The sequence below is a fragment of the Cervus canadensis genome, chromosome 21 (assembly GCF_019320065.1).
Source record: "Cervus canadensis isolate Bull #8, Minnesota chromosome 21, ASM1932006v1, whole genome shotgun sequence".
Classification (NCBI taxonomy): Eukaryota; Metazoa; Chordata; class Mammalia; order Artiodactyla; family Cervidae; genus Cervus; species Cervus canadensis.
This window is the reverse complement of record NC_057406.1, coordinates 57,464,941-57,488,621: the sequence shown is the minus strand read 5'-3', so window position 1 is coordinate 57,488,621 and position 23,681 is coordinate 57,464,941. Positions and strand designations below refer to the sequence as shown.

Below are 23,681 nucleotides of genomic sequence, written 5' to 3'. Positions count from 1 at the left end.
GCTCTATGCCAATAAAATGGACAACTTGGATGAAATGGGACAAATTCTTAGAAAAGTATAACTTTCCAAAACTGAACCAGGAAGAAATAGAAGATCTTAACAGACCCATCACAGGCAAGGAAATCGAAACTGTAATCAAAAACCTTCCAGCAAACAAAAGCCCAGGACCAGATGGCTTCACAGCTGAATTCTACCAAAAATTTAGAGAAGAGCTAACACCTACTTACTCAAACTCTTCCAGAAAATTGCAGAAGAAGGTAAACTTCCAAACTCATTCTATGAGGCCACCATCACCCTAATTCCAAAACCTGACAAAGATGCCACAAAAAAAGAAAACTACAGGCCAATATCACTGATGAACATAGATGCAAAAATCCTTAACAAAATTCTAGCAAACAGAATCCAACAACATATTAAAAAAATCATACACCACGACCAAGTGGGCTTTATCCCAGGAATGCAAGGATTCTTCAATATCCGCAAATCAATCAATGTAATACACCACATTAACAAATTGAAAGATAAAAACCATATGATTATCTCAATAGATGCAGAGAAAGCCTTTGACAAAATTCAACACTCATTTATGATTAAAACTCTCCAAAAAGCAGGAATAGAAGGAACATACCTCAACATAATAAAAGCTATATATGACAAACCCACAGCAAGTATCACCCTCAATGGTGAAAAATTGAAAGCATTTCCCCTGAAATCAGGAACAAGACAAGGGTGCCCACTCTCACCACTACTGTTCAACATAGTGTTGGAAGTTTTGGCCACAGCAATCAGAGCAGAAAAAGAAGTAAAAGGAATCCAGATAGGAAAAGAAGAAGTGAAACTCTCACTGTTTGCAGATGACATGATCCTCTATATAGAAAACCCTAAAGACTCTACCAGAAAATTACTAGAGCTAATCAATGAATATAGTAAAGTTGCAGGATATAAAATTAACACACAGAATCCCTTGCATTCCTATATACTAACAATGAGAAAACAGAAAGAGAAATTAAGGAAACAATACCATTCACCATTGCAACAAAAAGAATAAAATACTTAGGAGTATATCTACCTAAAGAAACAAAAGACCTATACATAGAAAACTATAAAACACTGATGAAAGAAATCAAAGAGGACACAAACAGATGGAGAAACATACCGTGTTCATGGATTGGAAGAACAATATTGTCAAAATGGCTATTCTACCCAAAGCAATCTATAGATTCAATGCAATCCCTATCAAGCTACCAAACGGTATTTTTCACAGAACTAGACCAAAGAATTTCACAATTTGTATGGAAATACAAAAAACCTCGAATAGCCAAAGTAATCTTGAGAAAGAAGAATGGAACTGGAGGAATCAACCTGCCTGACTTCAGACTCTACTACAAAGCCACAGTCATCAAGACAGTGTGGTACTGGCACAAAGACAGAAATATAGACAATGGAACAGAATAGAAAGCCCAGAGATAAATCCACGAACCTATGGACACCTTATCTTTGACAAAGGAGCAAGGATATACAATGGAAAAAAGACAACCTCTTTAACAAGTGGTGCTGGGAAAACTGGTCAACCACTTGTAAAAGAATGAAACTAGAACACTTTCTAACACCATACACAAAAATAAACTCAAAATGGATTAAAGATCTAAATGTAAGACCAGAAACTATAAAACTCCTAGAGGAGAACATAGGCAAAACACTCTCCGACATAAATCACAGCAAGATCCTCTATGACCCACCTCCCAGAATATTGGAAATAAAAGCAAAACTAAACAATGGGACCTAATGAAACTTAAAAGCTTTTGCACTACAAAAGAAACTATAAGTAAGGTGAAAAGACAGCCCTCAGATTGGGAGAAAATAATAGCAAATGAAGAAACAGACAAAGGATTAATCTCAAAAATATACAAGCAACTCCTGCAGCTCAATTCCAGAAAAAATAAATGACCCAATCAAAAAATGGGCCAAAGAACTAAACAGACATTTCTCCAAAGAAGACATACAGATGGCTAACAAACACATGAAAAGATGCTCAACATCACTCATTATCAGAGAAATGAAAATCAAAACCACAATGAGGTACCATTACATGCCAGTCAGGATGGCTGCTATCCAAAAGTCTACAAGCAATAAATGCGGGAGAGGGTGTGGAGAAAAGGGAACCCTCTTACACTGTTGGTGGGAATGCAAACTAGTACAGCCACTATGGAGAACAGTGTGGAGATTCCTTAAAAAAACTGGAAATAGAACTGCCATATGACCCAGCAATCCCACTTCTGGGCATACACACTGAGGAAACCAGATCTGAAAGAGACACGTGAACCCCAATGTTCATCACAGCACTGTTTATAATAGCAGGACAGGAAGCACCTAAGATAGCCCATCAGCAGCATGAATGATAAGAAGTGTTGGTACAGTATACACCATGGAATTTTACTCAGCCGTCAAAAAGAATTCATTTGAACCAGTCCTAATGAGATGGATGAAACTGGAGCCCCTTATACAGAGTGAAGTAAGCCAGAAAGATAAAGAACATTACAGCATACTAACACATATATATGGAATTTAGAAAGATGGTAACGATAACCCTATATGCAAAACAGAAAAAGAGACACAGAAATACAGAACAGACTTTTGAACTCTGTGGGAGAAGGTGAGGGTGGGATGTTTCAAAAGAACAGCATGTATACTATCTATGGTGAAACAGATCACCAGCCCAGGTGGGATGCATGAGACAAGTGCTCGGGCCTGGTGCACTGGGAAGACCCAGAGGAATCGGGTGGAGAGGGAGATGGGAGGGGGGATCGGGATGGGGAATAAGTGTAAATCTATGGCTGATTCATATCAATGTATGACAAAACCCACTGGAAAAAAAAATATATAAATAAAAAATAAATAAATAAATAAAACGTAATTTTTAAAAATGTTAAGATAATGGGATTAAAGATGATCTTAATTTTCTGTGCCCTCTTTTCCTTTTGTTTATCTATATTTTCTGGGGGGTTTTTTTGTTTGTTTTTCAGTGAACATGGTTCACTTTTATTAATTTTTTTAAAAAGGGGGAAGAAAAACAGCCTTTGATAGTTTATCTTTCTACTTAGGATTTACTTCTTAAAACAGGCATTTCAAAAGTTAGAGCTGCAGATAGGAAAACCTCCAGTTTGTCCATGTGAAGAAGCATGTAATAGGGTGACACTGTGCATATGTGAAAATAGCTTCCACTGTATTTAGGTGGGTTATGCATGTGTGAGTGAATTTCAAAAGAAGGAACTATCAGCTCAGTGGTGAGGAAAAATCAACTGGTATTGGAACTTTCGAACAAATAAAAATATGGAAGTTAAATAAATAAGGGAAAAAAGAAAAAAACACCTCTTTTTTCAGAAGAAAGTAAAGTATATGGAAAAAAAGCTGACCATAAGTAAATGCTTTTATTTTTGTCTCTGCAGCAGTTTGGCAAAATCCTAGATGTAGAAATAATCTTTAATGAACGTGGTTCTAAGGTAAGCTCCATTTCAGTATTGTGTGCTTGGTTTCTTTTAGTTTTATTTTAAATAGTGAGTAGTCAGAAAACAAGTTGTTGTTTTAAGCCTGCAAAAAGTATCCCAGCAATCTAGCTTGATTAGATTACCTCTAGACAGAAACCACCAAGTGGCCATACTTTTTCCTAAATCTTAAATTAGAGAGTGATGGGATACAAGTAAGAAGTTTGAGGGGAGAGTGTTTCTGTAAGGAAGAAAATCTGCCAAAGACACCAGCTCTTTCTCAAATTTAAATTTGGCCTAAGCTTCTTATTTTAAAGGACAAGAGAGGGACTTCCCAGACGGTCCAGTGGTTAAAACTGCAGGGTGCATAGGTTCCATCCCTGGTCAGAGAACTAAGATCCCACATGCCATGGACACAGCCAAAAAAATAAAACTAATAAAGGACAAGAGAGAGAGATGACAGAAAAAAAGTTAAATTCTGTGAGAATTCTAGTCAGAATTCTACCGGAACAATTCAGCTTTGAAAATAGAGCTTCAAAATTACATACTTAGAAGAAATGTAATATTTCAGTTATTCAGTTGACTTGCTCTCTCTGTTCAGGAAATTTTGACAAAGCTTAAACACAGGGAGAAGAGATTCCGGTATTCACTGTGGATTTCCTCCTTTAAGTTATAGCCAGATGCAAGCTTCAACACTGAGACTTGAGACTGAGTCACGTCAGTTCAGTTACAAATGAGTTGGGAGTTTTTCGTGTGAGAATGGGCATAATAATTTACCTAATAATTTACTATTTTAAATTCCCAATCTATATGATTTAGAATTTTATTCCCTAAAATAAGCAGCAGTGCTTTTAGAAATGAGGGAATGGTAAAATGGTGTTGTGAAAAAATATTTGGTGAACTGAATTTCATAAAGTTTTATTTGAGAGTTTTCTTCCTCCTCAGCAAATGGAATATACACCACAGACACAATCAGATGTGGGCCAGGCTTATAAATATTTACTGTGTTACATTTCATTCTACTTGCACTTTAAGGTTAGACCAATTTTTTTAATTAATTTTCCTTTGGTCATCTCTCCTAAACTTTGAACATAGCCCCTCGCTATGATTTAATCTCTAAGAATGTAATTTGAGAAAATCTAAAGTAAGTAAATGAGCTAATATTTACCTCTCTTCAGTTTCTTACTCCAAATTCACCATAGTCTGGGAACTGATAACATACCTACAAAGTTGTATGTATTAATACTTTCTGCCCCCATCTGTGCTAATACAAATGTATGTACTTTCCTTATGCTCCTGGTTATTATTCCCTTCCTGTAGAGAATGCATCAACACTATAAGTGTTTAATTCTGACTATAATAATTTATTTGTTAATTATTAAAGAGGTAATTATACTCTAAGCTTTAGTTTTCAGTTAAAACAAAAAAAGATTAAAGATTAATATGCCTATACAGAACTTTCTCCAGCACTTAACTTGGTAAGTATTTTTAAAGAGAAATCTGTTCAAACCATAACCAGTAAAACTATTTATACTTGTAATTGCCTCACAGTGGATTTCTATGCTTTTGTTGTTTAGATTGCTGTTATTTTTTGTGAACTTTTTAGATACAAGGTGAAAAAATGACAATGGTTTAGAGATAAGAAGCACATGAATGTGAAATAAATATGTGAAGATTATTGACCACACTGTTTATCTAAACCAGTAGTTTAAATGTTTTTGGTTTTAAGTGTATGCACTTAAAATACTCTTTGCTAGACTCTAACAGCCGGAAGCCCAATAAAATTTTATCAGGCATTGAGGACTTGCTCCTTACCGAGAAAATAATTTGAATTCTTGTGAAGCAAAGGAAATTGATCTTTCTAAGGCTTCTTTCACTGACTTCAAGGATTTGCCTACTACCAGAAAATTTTTTAATTTATCCGATTCAATTGCTTCTTCCCTGTAGTTTTCATTTAAAATGACACAAGCCTTCCTTTTCTCTTTAGGGAATCTAAAAGTATATGTTCCTTCTCTCAGCTTGATGCTGTGTCCTCACTGCCCCCTTTTTCTTTGGGCTACTGAAGGGTAGACAGACTACGTACTGATTGGAAAATGTGTTAAAAGAACAAAATTCAGAATTGCCTTGCACCTGCCTTCCAGAACTGATACAAAACCTGTCTTCATCTTTTGCCCTTCTTAACTGTTACCCAGAGTTCTTTGCTGGAATAGGCTAATTAATAGAGATTTATTTTGGAGTCAAAACCTAGATGCCTCTTCCAGGATCCACCTAAGATAAAGTAATGAGTACTTTCATTTTTGTAAATTAAATTTAGTTTCTCATTTCTTTTGTGTCCGGACTTAACTATAAAATTACAACATGTCTTGGAAGGAACCAGAGAAAAGGAGACTTATATTTTCAGCTAAGAATTGCTCAGTCTTTTAACAGAGTGCTTTTCTATACATAAATTAGCTTTATTGAACTTTTTCTGAAGCAATAATGGAAAAACTGACAAGTTTTTAGACATAAGTAATACTTACAAAACAGTATTTAACCAAATGGCTGCAAGACAAAAAGCATCTCTTTATTGCCATGTCTTATTTTTTATGACAGTATTGGACCTGGGTTTGAGAATATACCCCTTTAAAAACAAAATGAACACTTTTGCTGCCATGCCCATTTCTTCCCTGCCTACCAATAGCCTACCTTTTTGGCTTGCCTAGGCAGTAGTATTTCTGTGTTCCAGAAAGTAGTTGCTTCTTTATTGTTGACTACTTTCCTTTCTTCTCCTTTGACCTGCATATTCTGAATTTGGCTATTATGAAATTAATTTATTTCATTAACATGCATATACATACATATTTATTTAAATTATTTCATGTGGCTTTTTTTTAATCTTCCTTTTACCACGACTGAGCGACTTCACTTTCACTTTTCACTTTCATGCACTGGAGAAGGAAATGGCAGCCCACTTCAGTATTCTTGCCTGGAGAATCCCAGGGATGGGAGCCTGGTGGGCTGCCGTCTATGGGGTCACACAGAGTTGGACACAACTGACGTGACTTAGCAGCAGCAGCAGTTACCCCCTACTCCTTTGTACAGACACAAAGTCACCTGTATTTAATTTTCTATGATTAACTGAAATAAAGATAGACTATCCTTCTGAAAATGTTCAATTAAGATATATGATGAAAAATGGTACGCACACCAAAAAAATTAACTAATATACTCAAATAGAATCTAGAAGATGATTATACATATGCATAGCTTTATTGATCCTCCAGATTTCACCAGTCATGACAAAGTATTAACACAAACAATAAGAAGATAATGTATGGCAAGAGCAGCCATATATCCTAGTTTATACCTAGTTGTTCTAGTTTATACCTGTTGTTTTAGCATAATTGTTAATGTCCCCTTTCTCCCTCAAAGTGTCTTAGTTTGAACAGTAAATTATATTTTCACTCTCCTCATAGATCCTTTAAGTAACAATTTTTAAAATGCACCCTTTAAAAAGTCATTATAAAATGAAAACATGATGTTTAATGAGAAGGGGGGCATACATAGTTCATTAAAGAGAATATTCACAATATTCTCATGTATTTCCTTCCAGTCGTTTTTCTTAACATAGAGACTTTTTTTTAACTTCTTTTTATTTTGTATTGGAGTGCAGCCGATTAACAGTGGTGTGATAGCTTCAGGTGAATCGTGAAGGGACTCAGCCTTACATATACATGTATCCATTCTCCCCCTAACTCACCTCCCATTCAGGCTGCCACATGACATTGAGCAGAGTTTCCTGTGCTATACAGGAGGTTCTTGGTGGTTAGCCATTTTAAATATAGCAATCTCACATAGAATCTTAAACAGAACTCTTAAAAAGTTGTCACCTAGTTCAGCAACCAGTGCTCTTGACCTTGTACTGTCTGCTAGACACTTTCAATGACTGAGCAGTTTTTCAAAAGTTTCTTCCATTGTTAAAATTCAGACCTTCCACAATCCTGTTCACCATCACCCAACCCTATAGCAATTCATTTGTGATAATTATCAAGCTTATTTTAAAAGAAATACACAGATTCTAACATTTAGATTTTCCATAGAGTTTTGTCAACATACTTTGAAGTACAGTTGTCACTTTTGAAGGGACATGTCTTACAAATACTGTGTAGAAGCTCTGCACTTCCTCACAGTGTCAATTATTAAGTCCACTAAAGGGCTGCAAAACAGAGCACAGCAACAGTTACTGAGATTTCTAGTGGATTTTTAGTTAATGTGTTCTCATTACTTCTCTCTGGTGGCTTTCTGGAATGATGGGAATCTGGGTTTGGGTTAAGCTATAGTTTAGACTGGAGTTTGGGAAGATAAAATGTTTATTCCCATTCCTCAGACACAAGAAGTGTGCTGTAATTTCTCTCCTATTTCCCTGGCTCTTGATTTTATGCAAAGGGAAATTATTTATTTCTAAATATGGTCGAAAGACTGTCTTTGAAATTGCACTAAGTAGGCCTTTGTGATTTTTGGTAAAGTTTGATGGGTAATGCTGAAATGAAATGTTTTCATTATATTTAAAACTGAATTAACAGTGCATGTAATTCCAAAAGTCTTATTTTCTTTTGTTACCATTTTATGGGTTTTAGTTTTATTTTTCTTTTATTTATTTTTTAATTTCTGTGTTCTGGCCATACCCAGGAGAACCATCTGCTTTTGATTTCTCCCTTAAAAGTTACATGGTAAATTTTCTTTCTCATTCTTCTGAGATGGAAAAATTCAAAGATTATACAAATTTTAAGATATTTTTACAATGCTCATCCTATTGCTTGTTATTTATTGCAGTCTGAGGCCAGACTAAAAAGGTGACAGTTATTCGGCTCCTGTGTGCCCTTGATGACAAATGGATGTCAAGGCAGATAATAAAATTCTTGTCACACTCTGTCGAAGTTTTAACCACAAGCATACACCTGATAAATACAGCATCTCTTAATTTCCAAAAGACAGCTAAGATAGCTGGTAAATCATGAATGTAACACTGATATGTTTAAATTATTAACATAGAAGAACTTTGGGAACCGAGAACCTTGGGTAAGAGTATTGTCCAGTGCAGTGGCCATACTGTCCATTTGACATGTGGCAAGTCTAAATTGAGGATGTGCTTTAAGTATAAAATAGATGCCAATTTCAAAGACTTAGATCAAAAAAAGAATCTTAAACATCTCACTAATAGGGATTTTGTAATGATGCCATGTTACAATCATGTCATATATACTGGCTTAAATAAAATACATTATTGAAATTCACTTCACATATTTTTACTTTACTGTAGCTAGAAGAAAATTTGAAATTATGTATGTGGCTTATGTTACATTTCTATCAGATAGTGCTGGTACAGGCAAATGTGTCAGCATAATTTTTTTAATTAAAAATAAAACTTTATTTTTTGTTTACCTGTTCTTTATCTTCTTACATACCTGAAATAGTTATTCTTGTTAAGAGTCTGTGACTATTCAGAGAGTTATTACATTTTCCTATTTGATAAATGTGTGATCATTTTGAAGTTCTTCTAAGGAAACCATTGGGTTTACACATGATTGTATGAATTTTTTTTTTCAAAGCAAGAGATCCAAATGACCAGACTTAACATGAATTAGATTTCTAAGAATAAAGAGACATTAAGCATAATTTCATAGAAGCGACTTTTACTGTTAGTAACTTTATTATAAATCTGTGACTATCCTTAGCTCAATTCCTGGCACATTCTCAAAAATGGGTAAGTTTTATTAAAGAAGCGGTACTTTAAATTTTTTTCAAATTTTGAGTTAATATTCATAAAACCAAATTGTAAATGTGACAGATAAGCAGGCAGGAAACTGAGTTGATGGAAAATCACCTGTTTAAAATTTCCACTCAAGACAAAAGTACTTAAGAACAATACTCCAAAAATGCTGGTGATGCTTCTCCCCTTCCTTATCACAGACCTTAATCCTGAGAGGTGTATCCTAATTTCCTAGTGCTTCTGAACAAATTATCACAAACACGGTGCCTTAATACCACACAGATTTATTATCTTGCAGTTCCAGAGATCGGAAGTCCAAAGAGGGTTTCTCTAGGCTAAAATCAAGGTGTCAGCGGCTGTTCTCCTTCAGGTGGCGCTAAGCAATGGATACACCACTGCCTGCCTTGGTCACCTTCTGGAGGCAGCCCACATTCCTTGGCCTGTAAGCCCCCCTTGCACCTTTAAAATCAGCAATGGCCAGCCCAGCCTTTCGATTCTGACTCTCCTCTTTTCCTCTTTCACTTGTAAGCACCCTTGCGATTACATCGGGCTCACCTGGATAATCCATGATCGTCTCCCTATCTCAGGGTCGTTAACTTAATCACATCTGCAAAACCCCTTCTGCCCTGTAAGGGAACACATTCACAGGGGATTAGGACATGGACAGCTGGGGGGTGTTTCTCTGCCTGACACAAGGTCTATTTACCTTCAAAGGAAAGAAAGAAATCCTCTTACATCTGTTTCTTATCAGGAAGTCCCAAAGTTATCAACAAGGCCTTCTTCCTCCTTTTATGCTAGTAAATATGCCTGTAAAGATGGCTTCATTTTTAAGTCTGTGGTATCTTAATTAGAATTTCATTTAGTTTATAAGTACCTTTCCTTATAAAACATTTTAAAAACATTTAAAAGTGAAATTTTGTTCCAGAATACTAAAGTCATATTGAAAAAAATCTTACACATGTAGGCTTCAATGTTAAACTTTGTCATTTGCTGACCTTGAGCTGCCAATGCTTATGATACCATGCAGCCACTGTGTCACAGATGGCCCATCAACACATTACAGAAAGGAGGATCATACAACACGTTTAACAGTTAGATTTGAAAACAGAAATTAGAAGAACTGTGGGAGTAATGTAATTTAATCAGTGGAATTCAGAACTTAGATTTCAAAGCATAATTTCTAACTTTCTCACCATTAGCTGTAGAAAAAAGCTACACAGAAGGAAGAAGACCCTGCTGTTGCTGGGCCTTGTTGATGCTTGAGTCCTCAACCTCAGGTTGACTCCATGTCTTTACTTCAGAAGGGGACCAACAGGTTAATCCTTTCTACCCGTGGGTGTATTTAAAAGATAAGTCTGTATGTATGTATGTGGACATGTAGATACAGATAGTCAATGCTAGAATTAAAAACTTAGGTGCTAGCTTTTATATAATCTGCTGTCCAACTGCTAATTTATAGTTCACTAATTTAACCGAAGGTATCAAATGTATGAGGCTGTGACAATCAGTTGAAATACCTTATAGTACTTTTAAAATGTGATACAAAACCTCAACACAATCTGCAACCTTTTTTAAAAGGTTTGACTTTCCTATTGGAGAGCTCTCCAGGTTTGAAGAACTGGCTTCCTGCCTTTTTCAGATGGTAGTGTGACAGATGGAATAATTAATTAGTAACTTGCCCTTGTGCATACTGAGTTGTCAAAGTGGCTATAACATCTTGATATCAAAATTTGTTTCTGAAAATGAGTTCCAATTGATATTTTCAACACATATACATTTTAAAGGAACATTTTTAATTAAAATTACCCATAGTATTACATCCTAAGCTACATATCTTTTTACAAAAAAATTCTTTTCAGCTTAGCATTTCACTTTCTAGATATCCAGATTGAAGGTGGAGGTAATCCATTGGAATCCTCCACGGATTGCTACCCAATCATATAATCATTTAGATGCTGAGTCATCAGATCCTTCGGAATGGTGGAATTGCCTTTATAAAATCTTATGGAACAGTGCACATTGTCGGCCATCTCAGTTAAGAATATGCATCATATGTATAGGAGTGCTCATGGATTAAGCAGCAAAGCAGAACTTCAGTAAAAATAACGGGTTCAGGTTATCCTACAATAGAATATTCAAAGAATGCTAGAGGGACAGTGAAACTATTGAGAAATGAGGACTGTTTCCGAAAATTCTAAGAAAGTTACCACTCTACAGACGTAGATAGCTTGAGAAATTGTTATAGTTGCTGAGTAGAGAGACAAGGACAGAGCACCTAGAGTGAAGCTGAAGTAGTGCTTTTTGAAATAGTCCTGCAGTACATAGTAAATCCTGCTGGTGTTGAAATTGGTAGTAGGATATGATAACCCAGACTAGCTTTTCAGATAAAGTGTGAACAAAGGAAGTGAAGGAAATGGCATCCCACTCCAGTACTCTTGCCTGGAGAATCCCGTGGACCTCGGAGCCTGGCGGCTGTAGTCCACAGGATCACACAGAGTCAGACCCGACTGAAGCGACAGCACACGCACATACACACAAAGGAGTAAAGTGGGCTAGCTCCCTGGTTTCCTGCGTTTTCTGCTTGACAAATTAAAGCTTCGTGGTTTGTTTGTTTTCCAGCATCTACGGTGGACAAATAAATTAATCCTAACTCAGTAGCAACTGTATTGCTGTTCTATGGTATTCTTTCCTGTTGAATAGTATGCAGTTCATGTCACTAACTAGATCTGACTCCCACTGTCTTTTGACTATTCCTTTTCTCTTTACATACGGAAAAAAACAAACACATTGAGTAGACTTCAACAGGTGTATAATTTAGGCAGATCTGGATAAGCAGTTTCTGAACTCCAGCTGAACATATTCCTACTCTTGTGTCAATCTGTTCGTTTAAAATTCACATTGAAGAAAAGTTATAATTGACCACTGCCTAATGGTCTTTTCATTTGCTTAGATGAACATGAGTGCTGTCCTCTCCCACACCCAGTATCCACAAATCAAACATCCTCACTATGTCTTAAATTATCCCGTTCCCAGAGGAGTTGATGGTGCTGTAAGCCATAGGCCAAGTGGAGCTAAAATGGTTAGACCTCCTAACAAATTCGTTATATGAAGCTGGCACCCAAATACCAAGCTTTATATAGAAGTTGCTGAGGAATAATAGATTTGATTATTTTTTAGTATTAGATAAAGGGACATGTATATAAACAGCATGAAATGAGAAAGATAGGATCATCTTTAAATGTTCAGATTCTTGGTTGACTAGTTTGATCCGAGTAACTCTATACCTCAGTTTTGGTCTGGCCTCACATGCTTTTTGTTTTATTTCATTATTGTTATTATTGTTGTTAATCACATTATTGCTATTATCACTACTACTGTAGTTCTTTATCCTTTTATTGGATTTCATTTCCCTTTACAAAATATGCATGGACCAACAATGTGACTTTGGGAGAGTATTGCTGAGTTGTTGCTGATGTCAGTTTCATACTGTGATATTTTTTTTTCTATTTACCAAGAGATGAGTACTTCAATATAACGATGTGCATGTTTTCCCCCCTTCTCCCGCTGCATGCAGGGATTCGGGTTCGTAACTTTCGAGAATAGTGCTGATGCAGACAGGGCCAGGGAGAAATTACACGGCACCGTGGTAGAGGGCCGTAAAATCGAGGTGCATGTCTTCAATAATTCAACTTCTGGTTTATATTTTTATTTCTCTTTTTATGTATTGCCTCACTTATTTCACATTTGGAACCCTGTCTTGTTTGTGGTGTGTGTTTGTGTCTCTGTGTCCTTCACTTTCTTGCACTAAAATGCTGTAAAAGTAACACTTCTATCCTCCCCACCCCCCCCATTTTTTGATTGTTTGGGGGTTTTCCTTTAAATTTACCTGTGTGCGAATGTATATGTATTTGATTTCATTTACTTTTTTCCTCTGAAATGTTCATCCTTCTACTCTCTTGATTTTTTTCCTTTGCTTCAGTTTGCGAGACTCTGAAGTCCTGTAATCAGGCCAAAATAAAACTAACGTTGAAAACGTCTAAAAACTGTCCAGTTTAGAAATGTGTCCTGTAATGAATCAAGGGGCCAGCCAGTATCCTCTCTCTTTTGGGAGTCCAGTTTGCCTCCACCTGCGTGTAATAAGTAAGGAATAAAAGATCATAGAGGTTGGGAGGTGGGGAGGAAAGAGTCCAAAACTCATATGGTTTTTAAATATATTTAATATCCAGAATTTCAGCAATTACTGGATAAAATTCTCCAGCAGAGGGTTGGGTGGCCACCTGTAGCACATACTAAAACTAAGATTGAGTTGGCCACCTGGTGCTCACTGGCCCTTTTCATCACGCAGTGAAGGTTAACTGGCTCCTTTCCCCTTTCCCAGTTTTTAAAAGTATGAAATATAAAAGCCACCATTTTGAGTAAGATGTCTGCATATTTTGCTTTTTTTTCCCCCCTCCCTTTCCAATGGTTTAGCATTTAGGGCCCTTCACTTGACTCACTCTTTCCATGGTAACTATACACAATGCTGGCGATGGTGCCCGTTGGCGGTAAGTGAAACCAAAGCACTAGAGAAGAAGCTTTTTTAAAATGTAATTACAAACAAATAAGAAAGAAAAAGTCCATCTGCCATCTCACATTAACACTACAAAATGTGATTTGACTTGTTCCTCTTCCTTTTCCTTTCCCCCTTTTATTTTCACTGCTGTTGAGTAATGCCGCCTGGACTCTGGATGTACATATTGTTTTGTAGCCGTCTGAGCTGTTTGAGTACTGACGTCATGGTGATTTTTTTCCCCTTGCACATCTTACTCAGAGTTACTGAACTCCAGTTTGGCTGGTTTTATTAATGCACTTCCTGCCCCTACTTCCTTTCCTCCTTTTCCTCTTTCCCAGACCTCTGTTTGTAGCTATGACTGTCCCTTCTTTGCCCTTGACAGCTCTCTCTCCTGCCCGTGACAGCCTTCCTGACTTTCTCTCTTCTCTTCCCTTGCTTTTTGTTCTCCTGACCCACGCTCTCTTCCCATCCTCCGCCCTAGTCCTTCCCGCCCCTTCTCTGTTCTGTGCAGCTATTGGTCTCTTTGCTGACTGGTGGTTTCTGATTGGTTCTGGCCATTTTTCCTTTAAGTGCTTGGGTGCTTTCTGCTCTAGCAGCTAGTGGAAGCTCTTGCCCCATTCTAATCCTTGTCTGTGAGAGCCTCGCTCTTCACTTTCTCCTGTCTTTCCAAAATTGATTGTTTTTTTTCTTTCTTTTATTTGTGTGTGTGTGTTTTTTAACTGCATGCTCTCAGTCTCATCATTGTTGTATCCCATTCTTTCTTTTTAAATGTGAAATGTTGGTATGATTTTGTGGGCAAACTAGAGTAAATGAAGTTTCAAGCTCTTTTCCTCACATAGGAAGGTGATCACTATACAAATCTTAAAAAAACACAAAACATTTTTGGTTCCAACTTCACCTAAAATTGGTGGAGATTTTGGTAGCAAATTTATTGCTATTCAAATTTAACATAATATACATCCCCAGAGTGAAATAAAACATATTTTGTATAATTTTTATGTTTTATAATTCTTTTAAAAACTGGTCTGTTTCTATGTACCTGATAACATAGTATATAACCAGGTTCTATGGTAAGGCTCTACCCTCCTTGTAAGAACTTTGAAGCTGATTCTGACACTGGACTGACTACAGGATCCTGGCTTCTAAGTGCCATTCATCTTTTCTTCATCGGCACCATCTTTATAATGCCTACTTACCTTAGCTCTGAGAATGCTTTAATCATGCAGTTCTGTAATGAGGGTAGAGAGTACCATAAAACAAAAGAAACATAAAGCTTTTTTTTTTCCAATTCTTTTAAGTGCCTGATTTAACATCCTTCTGAAAACTTTCTTCTTAAATGAGTGGGGCACATAATCTAGAAAATTCAAAATAGTCCTAAAGCCTGTCAACATAGGAGTCTTAAGTTCCTATATTTTTTTAGTGACCTCAAACAGTAAAATTTTATACAAGCATGTAAAAATGATAAACATGAGAACAGATCAGGTCCACAGATTTTTTTCTCCTATCTTCCTGTAAATTTGTTTCCTAAACCAATGTAGCAAGCCTCTGTTTTATTAATGAACTTCAAAGTTCACATGCAAACAGGGCTCTTTCCAGTTTTTTCCATATTTTCCTGAGTGCAGAGACTTCTCTGTTAAAAGATCTCCGAAGAACTTGCAAATGTACTTTTTCTTTGGAGTCCTGGATAGTAAAGTTGCCTTAGTTTTCCATTTGAAGACCAAGAAACTGTATTTTACTCTTGTTAGCCTCATTTAATGAACACTTTAATTAAAATACTATATATTAATATTTTATATTGCTATATTAATTATTTAAATAAATTATCTCTGAAATTTACATTGTAAACTGAATACTTTGTTATTGAATGAGCACCTCCATGTTCCCTAATGTGATCTCCTTCCTCCCTGCCCCTCCTTTCTACTTTGTACCTGTAGGTGAATAATGCTACAGCACGTGTAATGACCAATAAGAAGATGGTCACACCATATGCAAATGGTAAGAGGTTATGAATCATCTTCAGAAAAATGTCACTTATGTCATTTATTCTTACAAAGGTATATGAACTTTTCACAGACATCAAAGACTTTTTTTATTTCATTTTTCAATTTTTTTATGTACATTGAAGTATTTTTTTTACCTGGCAGAGTTAATTTTTATAAATTACCTTTTTGTTTTTTTTAATTATTATAGTCTTAGTCTCAGTAAAATCCATGTTATATAGTGTGAACATGTCATTTGAGATTTCTGCTCAAAACCCTCTTTTAGCTGCTGTAGTTCTTTGTAATATGTTAGGCTTGTTCAAGATCCTACTTATCTGAACATGAGTGGAATAATTCTTGACCTCTTGTTCTCCTTTTAAAGGAATGCTCTAGAGGTAATAGCCACGGGGTATGTGTGTGTGTAAAAATAAAAATATTTTGTATTTGATGGTTACATGTTATGTAGTGAGTTTTATAAATGTTTCTCATTAAGGGGGAATTTTTCTGTAAATATTTTGTCTAACAAAAACAGAACTTTTGCTTCGGTTGTCAAATTTAATCTAGATTCATGTTGCCTGAGTAAGACAGGATATAATTTTAATCTATAGTACAAGAGTGGTTTTACACACTGTGCTCCACAGGACCATCTTGGTGGGGAAGAAAACTGAACGGACGGGGTCTTGAGGCCCATGGCTCCACTTTGAAGAACCTCATTCACTGTTCTATATTTTAGAGTTCTGCATGAGATTTTATCTAGAGTAAAAAGAAGAGTTTTTCCCTCTATTGCTAGAGTATGACAGTATGTGCTGGTAATGTCTTAAGTCAAGTAGAAGTGTATTAGTTGACCTTCAACAAATATGTGTAGCTCAGCTTTTTAAATAGAGTATAGCATAATTTGCATTTATTAGCATAACTTGCGTTTTCCTTAGTCATTTTACTAGTGGTGTGTCTTGGGATACCATCACCTTCCAAGTTACCTTTTGTTTTCTTCTTTTCACTGCTTCATAAAAACAAGTTTTTGCTATTTTGATTTTTAAAAAATCAAATTTGAACAAAATAAGGAGAGGCAAAGTATGTCAGATTTCCTTTAGATCCAGTGGGACAGACAGAGCTACTGACTGGAATTGAAAAGACAGGAATTCTCCTGCTCAATCTGTCTCTTCATTTTACTCTGTGACAGTGGGCCAGTTTCCTAACCCATTTCTGTTTTCACCTCTATCAAGTGGCAGCCAGAATTTTAGCACCACCAGGCTCTTAGTCATCAAAATCCAGCCTTCTTAGCTTTTTCTTTAGGAAATAAAGCCCAGGGAAATATAGTATTGATACTTACTCATTGTCCCAGAAGTGGTGCCTATCTTATCACTCTCTTTCAGTTTTGTGAAAATCAAGTGCCATAAACACCTGTAAAAATACATTATAAAGTGTACAAAACTAAACATATTCAAGCTTTTGTTGACAGTATTCCATTATTATCATGTGCATCCATTGTATGCATTTAAAGGGAGTGCTTAAAGTAGTAGTGCCACTGGTAGGAAAGGAAAAGTTCATTTTTTAATATTATTCTAAATCACTATTCAAGTCTACGAGAGCAGACTTTAGAAACCTGCAGCTGCTGTGTTAGAGATTCTGCAAAGAGCATGCTAGGTGCCTTCAAGGTGAATTCTCAGCATGTTCTTACTGGCTTTGAGTCACCTGACTTGTCTAACAATGCAGAACATTTGTGCTTTTACAACTCCAGTAGGATCTGAAGACAAATTTTGAAATTTTCATGCAGAATAATGAAGAGGCATGTCTATAATAAACACATACAATAATGAATGGGGGATTGGAATGATTCCTAATGAATGGGTTTTCTCGAGTAATGTCTTGGCTTATAGTCATTTAAATCTGGTGATTGGCCTTTTCATCTTTCCAGTCACATATTTATAGAGTAGCAGTGACACAATGTTACAATGTTATAAAAGAATTAAACCAAAGGGCCAATCTTTCAGAAAAATAAAATGGTTTATTTATTTATAAAAATTTTATAACTTTTATAAAATGATAAAATTCAAGAAATATTTACTAAGATTTTTCATGTGGAATGCTACTCTATCAGTGGGCAATAGAATGTTTGTCTCTTTCTTTTTTTTACCACTTGCCATATCCCTATAAATATAAAAAAGGGAATGTAGAAATTAAAGTGACATCAAACCTAATGTTTGGAAATACTTAAAATGTTTACACCAACGTTCTGTAGTGGTCTTGTATTCTTTAGCTCAAAAGTCTGATTAATGTAAATGTACTTCTTACATATTAAAATCTCAGAAGACATGCACCAAAGTTAGGAACATACCTTGAATTTTATCATTGCATGTCTCTTCTTGGTGACTTGGTTAACTCCAGTGAAATCCCAGTGGGAAATCCTAATGAAAGAAGATTTCCATTTACCTAGAATACCATTAGCATGCTATAAATGAATATGGAGTTCAGAGGTCCAGGTCAGATTTGAATTCAGTCAAAGGATACTGTTTTATAATAAAACAGCTATAGTAGTAAACAATGTGAAGATGATATAGAAGACAGTGCATCACAGTGGGATACCGAATTACATATATTGTGCCTTTTTCCCTTCTTCTAAACAAGGACTAGGTCAATTAGCAGTTCTGTGAGAGACAGTATACAAAACCCCCAGGATTTATTTCTATTTCTTTTTCCTTCTCTCATTCCCTCTCCATCTTCCTTCCTTCCTCCCTCTCAATTTTTTTCTCACCTCCTTTCCCCCACCGCCTCTCCCTCTGCCAAATATTCATTATCCCTTCAGTGTGCTAGTCCTGCTTAAAGAGGGTCAGGTCCAGAGATGTCATCACCCTCTCGTGTAAACCCCCACCAGCATCCTAAAGAGAAGATGGTACCAGGCAAAAATGAATCCAGAGCGTCTGAAGCCCTCCTTTACCTTCTGTCTGTTCCTCATGTAGTCGTAAGCATTTGCTCACTGTCCTTTCTTCCATTTTAGGTTGGAAATTAAGCCCAGTAGTTGGAGCTGTATATGGCCCTGAGTTGTATGCAGGTAGTATTTGAGTTAATTTTTCCATTCGTGCTATTTCATATATATGTGTGTGTGTGTGTGTGCGTGTGTGTGTGTGTGAGTGTGTGTGTGTGTGTATATATATATATATATATATATATATACACATGAATTTATTGTTTTTCAATTTCCTACTCCTTGGTAATCTTTTTGCACCTTTTCATTTCCTAAATGCACTCAGCATCCAGTTTCCAAGCAGATGTGTCCCTAGGCAACGACGCAGCCGTGCCCCTGTCAGGAAGAGGGGGTATCAACACTTACATTCCTTTAATCAGTAAGTAGCCTATGTTGACCTGGCATGGAGTTTGACTGTTGTGAGTAAACAGTAATGTATTGGTCTTTTTGTCCCCCCAAATACACATAACTGAAAAGGAGGCAGTCATGAGAGAGTTAAATACTATCATTAATGCCCTGTCCTATGCTGGAATCTTATTAGCCTGTGCTAGAATCTTTTTGATCAAATGTTAAGATGGCCACAAAGCATAAATAGTCGGAAAAGGTAGAAGAGGATGAGGACATGTAAAGAAAATTTTAATTCTGCACTTTGTAATGAAGCAAACAAAGAAGGGATTATTGGTGGAACGTGTTGTACATGATGTCTGTAAGTCAGCTCTGGGCCCTTGAGTAGAATACCACTCAAGTGCCGCTCGAGTTTTATTGATTATTCTCAGCTCTGTTGGTATCTCTAAAGTCATTTTGACCTGAGCTATTTAGCTCCAGTAAGAGATATAATTAAACAGAGTTCAGTGGATATGGAATCAATGTCCCCTCATGCTTTCCAGAGGACAGCACACTTAAAACAGGCCCCTGGAGAATGTCTGCCTCTTTAAAGGACACAGGGCTGCAGGGGAGAGGCAGTTTCCTTCTCACCTCTCATTTCTGGACTGAAACATGTTAGATAAAGAGTTATGTGGACTCATGATGTGTCTGAAGACTATTTAGTGTGTCTTGGAATGTGGCGGCATGTCAAAAGCAGAAAAGGATGTTCTTATGAAAAATAATTATTCAAATGGATGTAATAACATCTGGAAATGAGATTAATAGTCAGTTAAAGAGTTTTATCAAACAACTTAAACTGTCTGTAGGAATGAAAAGTCTCGTCTCCATTATGGCAGCAGTTCTCAAGAGCTTCCTGACCCGTTTCTCATCAGCTTGCATTGTAAGGCCAAAATTGGGAAGGAACAAAGAAAACTCATGATTTGTGATAAATGAGGCATGGTGTCACTGACTTATGGCATATTGCATATTTCCATTTCTTTTTGAGAAAAGTTGTGATGTGGAGGTATCTTTTCATCTTTCCTGTAATTGTTGCAAAGCAGGTTGTGATGGTACACATGCTGCTGAATGCAAGTTGACATTTCTGTCATATTTTGGGTCTCCCTTTAGTTCCTGGCTTCCCTTACCCAACTGCAGCCACCACGGCGGCCGCTTTCAGAGGAGCCCACCTGAGGGGCAGAGGGCGGACGGTATATGGCGCAGTCCGAGCGGTACCTCCAGCAGCCATTCCCGCCTATCCAGGGTAAGCAGTAGAGTCCCAAATAAGCGACTGGATAAAACCAGAATACCATGGCCCTCTTATAACTTCTGGGATGTTGCCGTGCCACATAGTAGAGATTCTTTGAATATTTGCAAATTAACAGATTAGATGGCAAGAACCATACCATTGTCAGAATGTAACAGAATATCAATGCATTATATAAATCTTCATCTTGGCCACCTTAAGCCCTCACAGTAGTGGCTTAAGACAGTAGCCAGAACTGTCTTGTGTTCACTAGCAGTGTGTTGGCATGGAGTTCACTCAGCATCGCACGAATTTGGATTAACACTCCTGCAGAGAACCAAACTAGGAGCTCAAGACCGTAGTGCGAGACTGCATCTGCTGGGCTCAGCCCTCACCACCACCCTTGCTGGGGCTGAGGCTCTCACACGTGCCCTCCCTTGTGGCTTCACTGCCTGGGTGGTGAGCAGCAGAGCTAGTTACCCACAATGGATTTGCTTTCTTTGTAGGAGACGGATTAAAAGAGGTTAATTCAAAGATGAACCAAGTCCAATTGAATCAAGGGAGAAAGGGAGAAGTAGGAAGAATAAAACTACAGTTGGCTTCTGAATGATGGTAAAACAGCTGATGGAGCTGAGCATCCTTCACCCTTTGATTTTTGTATGGAGGGTGTCTCATGCAGTGGAATGATTCCATAGCAACAAATAAATCCTTTGTGACTGAATGGGGGAGGAGGAGTGAAGATGGCAGGTTTTGATTTCCGTTGTTTCTTAAGGTCAGCCTACAATGTATATTTTTATATAAAGAGTGGACTTTTATAAGTTAGTTTTATCAGGACTTTCTTTCTTCAAAGATGTGATGTTTGTGTTCCTCATCTTTTTTCTGCCTGTGACAGGTTTTTTCCCCACATACTTACTGAAGAATAAACAGTGGTAGAGCAACCTATTCATTGCTACTTAGTTAAAATGTAAAGGGAAAGAGTCTCCTTTGTAGGTCCTTTTCTAACAGCAAAATTGACTGTGAGATGTACTGATTTAGTGGTCAGTCATAGACCAAAGGGACATGCCATTTGGTCCTCAATTACACAGAATTAAAGCATTTTTATCAGACAAGACAAATATGGGTGTTGAAATTGGCAGGCTCCAGAAGCCACTGGAAGGGAACTACTTAGAAATAAACCTTTGTTTGCAGTTTATAGATGTTTAAATCCCATGCATTCCATCATCTCCATCTTCTGCCATTACTTTTAATTTTATCCTTTTTCCCCCCTCTCAACTTGACCTTTGACCTTCAACCTCTGACATCTCCTTTTAAAGCAGTGACTAAAGATACAATATTGTTTCATCAAGCTATATTCAAGTAAAACATAAAACTGAGCCCTGGATAAAATTGTTTACAAAGTGTCTTCCATTTCATTCCAAAAGATTGTACTGTCATGTTTGCAAAGAGATACTGCTCACCAGAAACATGGGACTGTATTTTGTAATATTCCTGAGTTACTTTATCAAGTGGTTGAATTCATTCTTATTCAATATAGGTCATTTCGGTATATTGGCCAAACTTGAAAACCCATTCTCTACCAAGTCTGTGTCAGGTATATATTTGCTCAAAGATATTTTACCTTTATGTCTAATCACATCAATTTCTGTGCATTACATTGAACACTAATTTCCCATGTTTTATTTTTTATTAACTAAACCACCTGTTTACATGGAAGATGGCAAGGAATAAGTCCAGTATTTTATGGGGAATGGCCTAAAATTGCTTTTTAGCTTAGTGAACTAATTTCATCATTAATCATTGTGTTCTAGCCTCCTCGTGGCATTTGATATAGGGAATATTGGAATTCTTCTAGAATTTAGGTGACTATTCCCAATGAGTGATACAGTTTAGCGTAAAATTTACTCATGTTTTTAATACCACCACTCTTCTCTATAGGAGAAATACTTTCGATCTTTGCCTATTTCCCCTTACTAAAATAGTTCAAGGTTAATTAGTCACCACTTGGCATCAATGCTTTGGCATTTTATCAGCCTTCTCATTATGAACAAGTCTCTTTTTTACTAAAATGCAATTGAGAGGCAGATTATTTTCTAACCTCAGATTTTAGCTGCAATTGGAGACTGAAAATGGACAGAATTTACCTAAATGACCTCAGAGATGAGTTTGATTTGCCTATTGTATAATACAAAGGCACGGAATAATTGGGGCATCACAAAGTGTGATCATACTGTCCTGTAAATACAACAGAACCTCACTGGGGGTAAAATTCAGAAACTTTATAGCTACCTGTAAAAAAGAAATTATTTTCATATTCATATTAAAACTATGACTTGATAACCTCACTTACTAGCTTGTTTATTATAGTGGAGAAGGTAGTAGTGAAAATTTCCAGCTTGTTTAGTTGAATAAATGATAAACAGATCTTTTAATTTTAAATAACCAAATCTTGATTTAGTGAAAAGACTTTTATCTTTTTTCCTCTACTGCTATTCTGTGTCTCTTGGTCCCAAAATAACATTTTAGGGAAATTATATTCACAAAATACCTCAAAAGGCTTGAAATCTATACCTTCATTATAATAGTTTAGTGTTGCTTAGGATTAAAAACAGAATCATGTGGTTTTTTTTTTTGTTCAATACAAATTTTTCTAAACAGGAAAATAAATCTTTTTATTCCTAATCAAGCTACCTTCTCGATTTTATTCATTTAAATAAAACAGGTCATGCCCAGAACCTCAGTTATCAACTGTATTTTTCAGAATTCCATGAATATTCTTATGGTCAAAAAAGAACCCTTAAAGTCTTCCAGTTACTCCTCCCACTCTGGATTATATTGTTACTATCTGGGATCCCCACTGCACCTTTCAATTCTTGGACCTTGGACCAATCACCTTAACCTTTAGCTCATTATCTCTGCTTGTGAAAGCAATGCATTGTGGGTATTTTTGGTTGTGTTTTTTTTTTAATTACATTTCTCTGTTTACTTTGGTCAGAATTGATTGACTTGTTTTTCTGAGGTGTTGCATTGGTTCTTAAAATGCTGAATAATAATACTTTGCATGCTTGTGTGATCAGCCAAATCTTATCGCATGTCTAATGTGCAGGGTAAAAAGCAGGTGATGTATGGATATCAGAAAAGAATTTCCACGTTACTCTGAAACTGATAACAAAATACTAAACATAATGTTGAAGCATACTTTGCATACAGGTCCTGCCCTAGTGGGATTCTTTGGGGTTTTTTTTTTTTTTTTCTTTTTTTCATATTTAACCCCTCTCTGCACAAACCCTGCCCCACCCCCACATACACACACCCCTTTTGAAGAAAAACGTCCTCTTAGGACAAGCTTATTTT

The 23,681-nt window shown here is 36.5% G+C and overlaps 1 protein-coding gene across 27 annotated transcripts in view; it reads left to right on the top strand.

The window, feature by feature from the left end:
- The window catches only part of RBFOX2 (RNA binding fox-1 homolog 2), a 286,473-nt gene that overhangs the window by 245,020 nt on the left and 17,772 nt on the right, over window positions 1–23,681 (top strand). For 12 of the 27 annotated variants that reach the window (XR_006264103.1, XM_043439937.1, XM_043439940.1 and 9 more), the window contains 6 exons: window positions 3,447–3,500; window positions 12,806–12,898; window positions 15,718–15,778; window positions 18,758–18,811; window positions 19,011–19,103; window positions 20,204–20,348. Coding sequence is in view for 26 of the 27 variants with exons in the window: in XM_043439937.1 (XP_043295872.1) it covers window positions 3,447–3,500; window positions 12,806–12,898; window positions 15,718–15,778; window positions 18,758–18,811; window positions 19,011–19,103; window positions 20,204–20,348 (500 nt within the window). In the remaining variant the exon portion in view is untranslated. Of the gene's footprint in view, window positions 1–3,446; window positions 3,501–12,805; window positions 12,899–15,717; window positions 15,779–18,757; window positions 18,812–19,010; window positions 19,104–20,203; window positions 20,349–20,836; window positions 21,056–23,681 lie in introns of those variants that run through there. The other 15 variants (XM_043439942.1, XM_043439938.1, XM_043439939.1 and 12 more) reach the window with 4 other exon arrangements.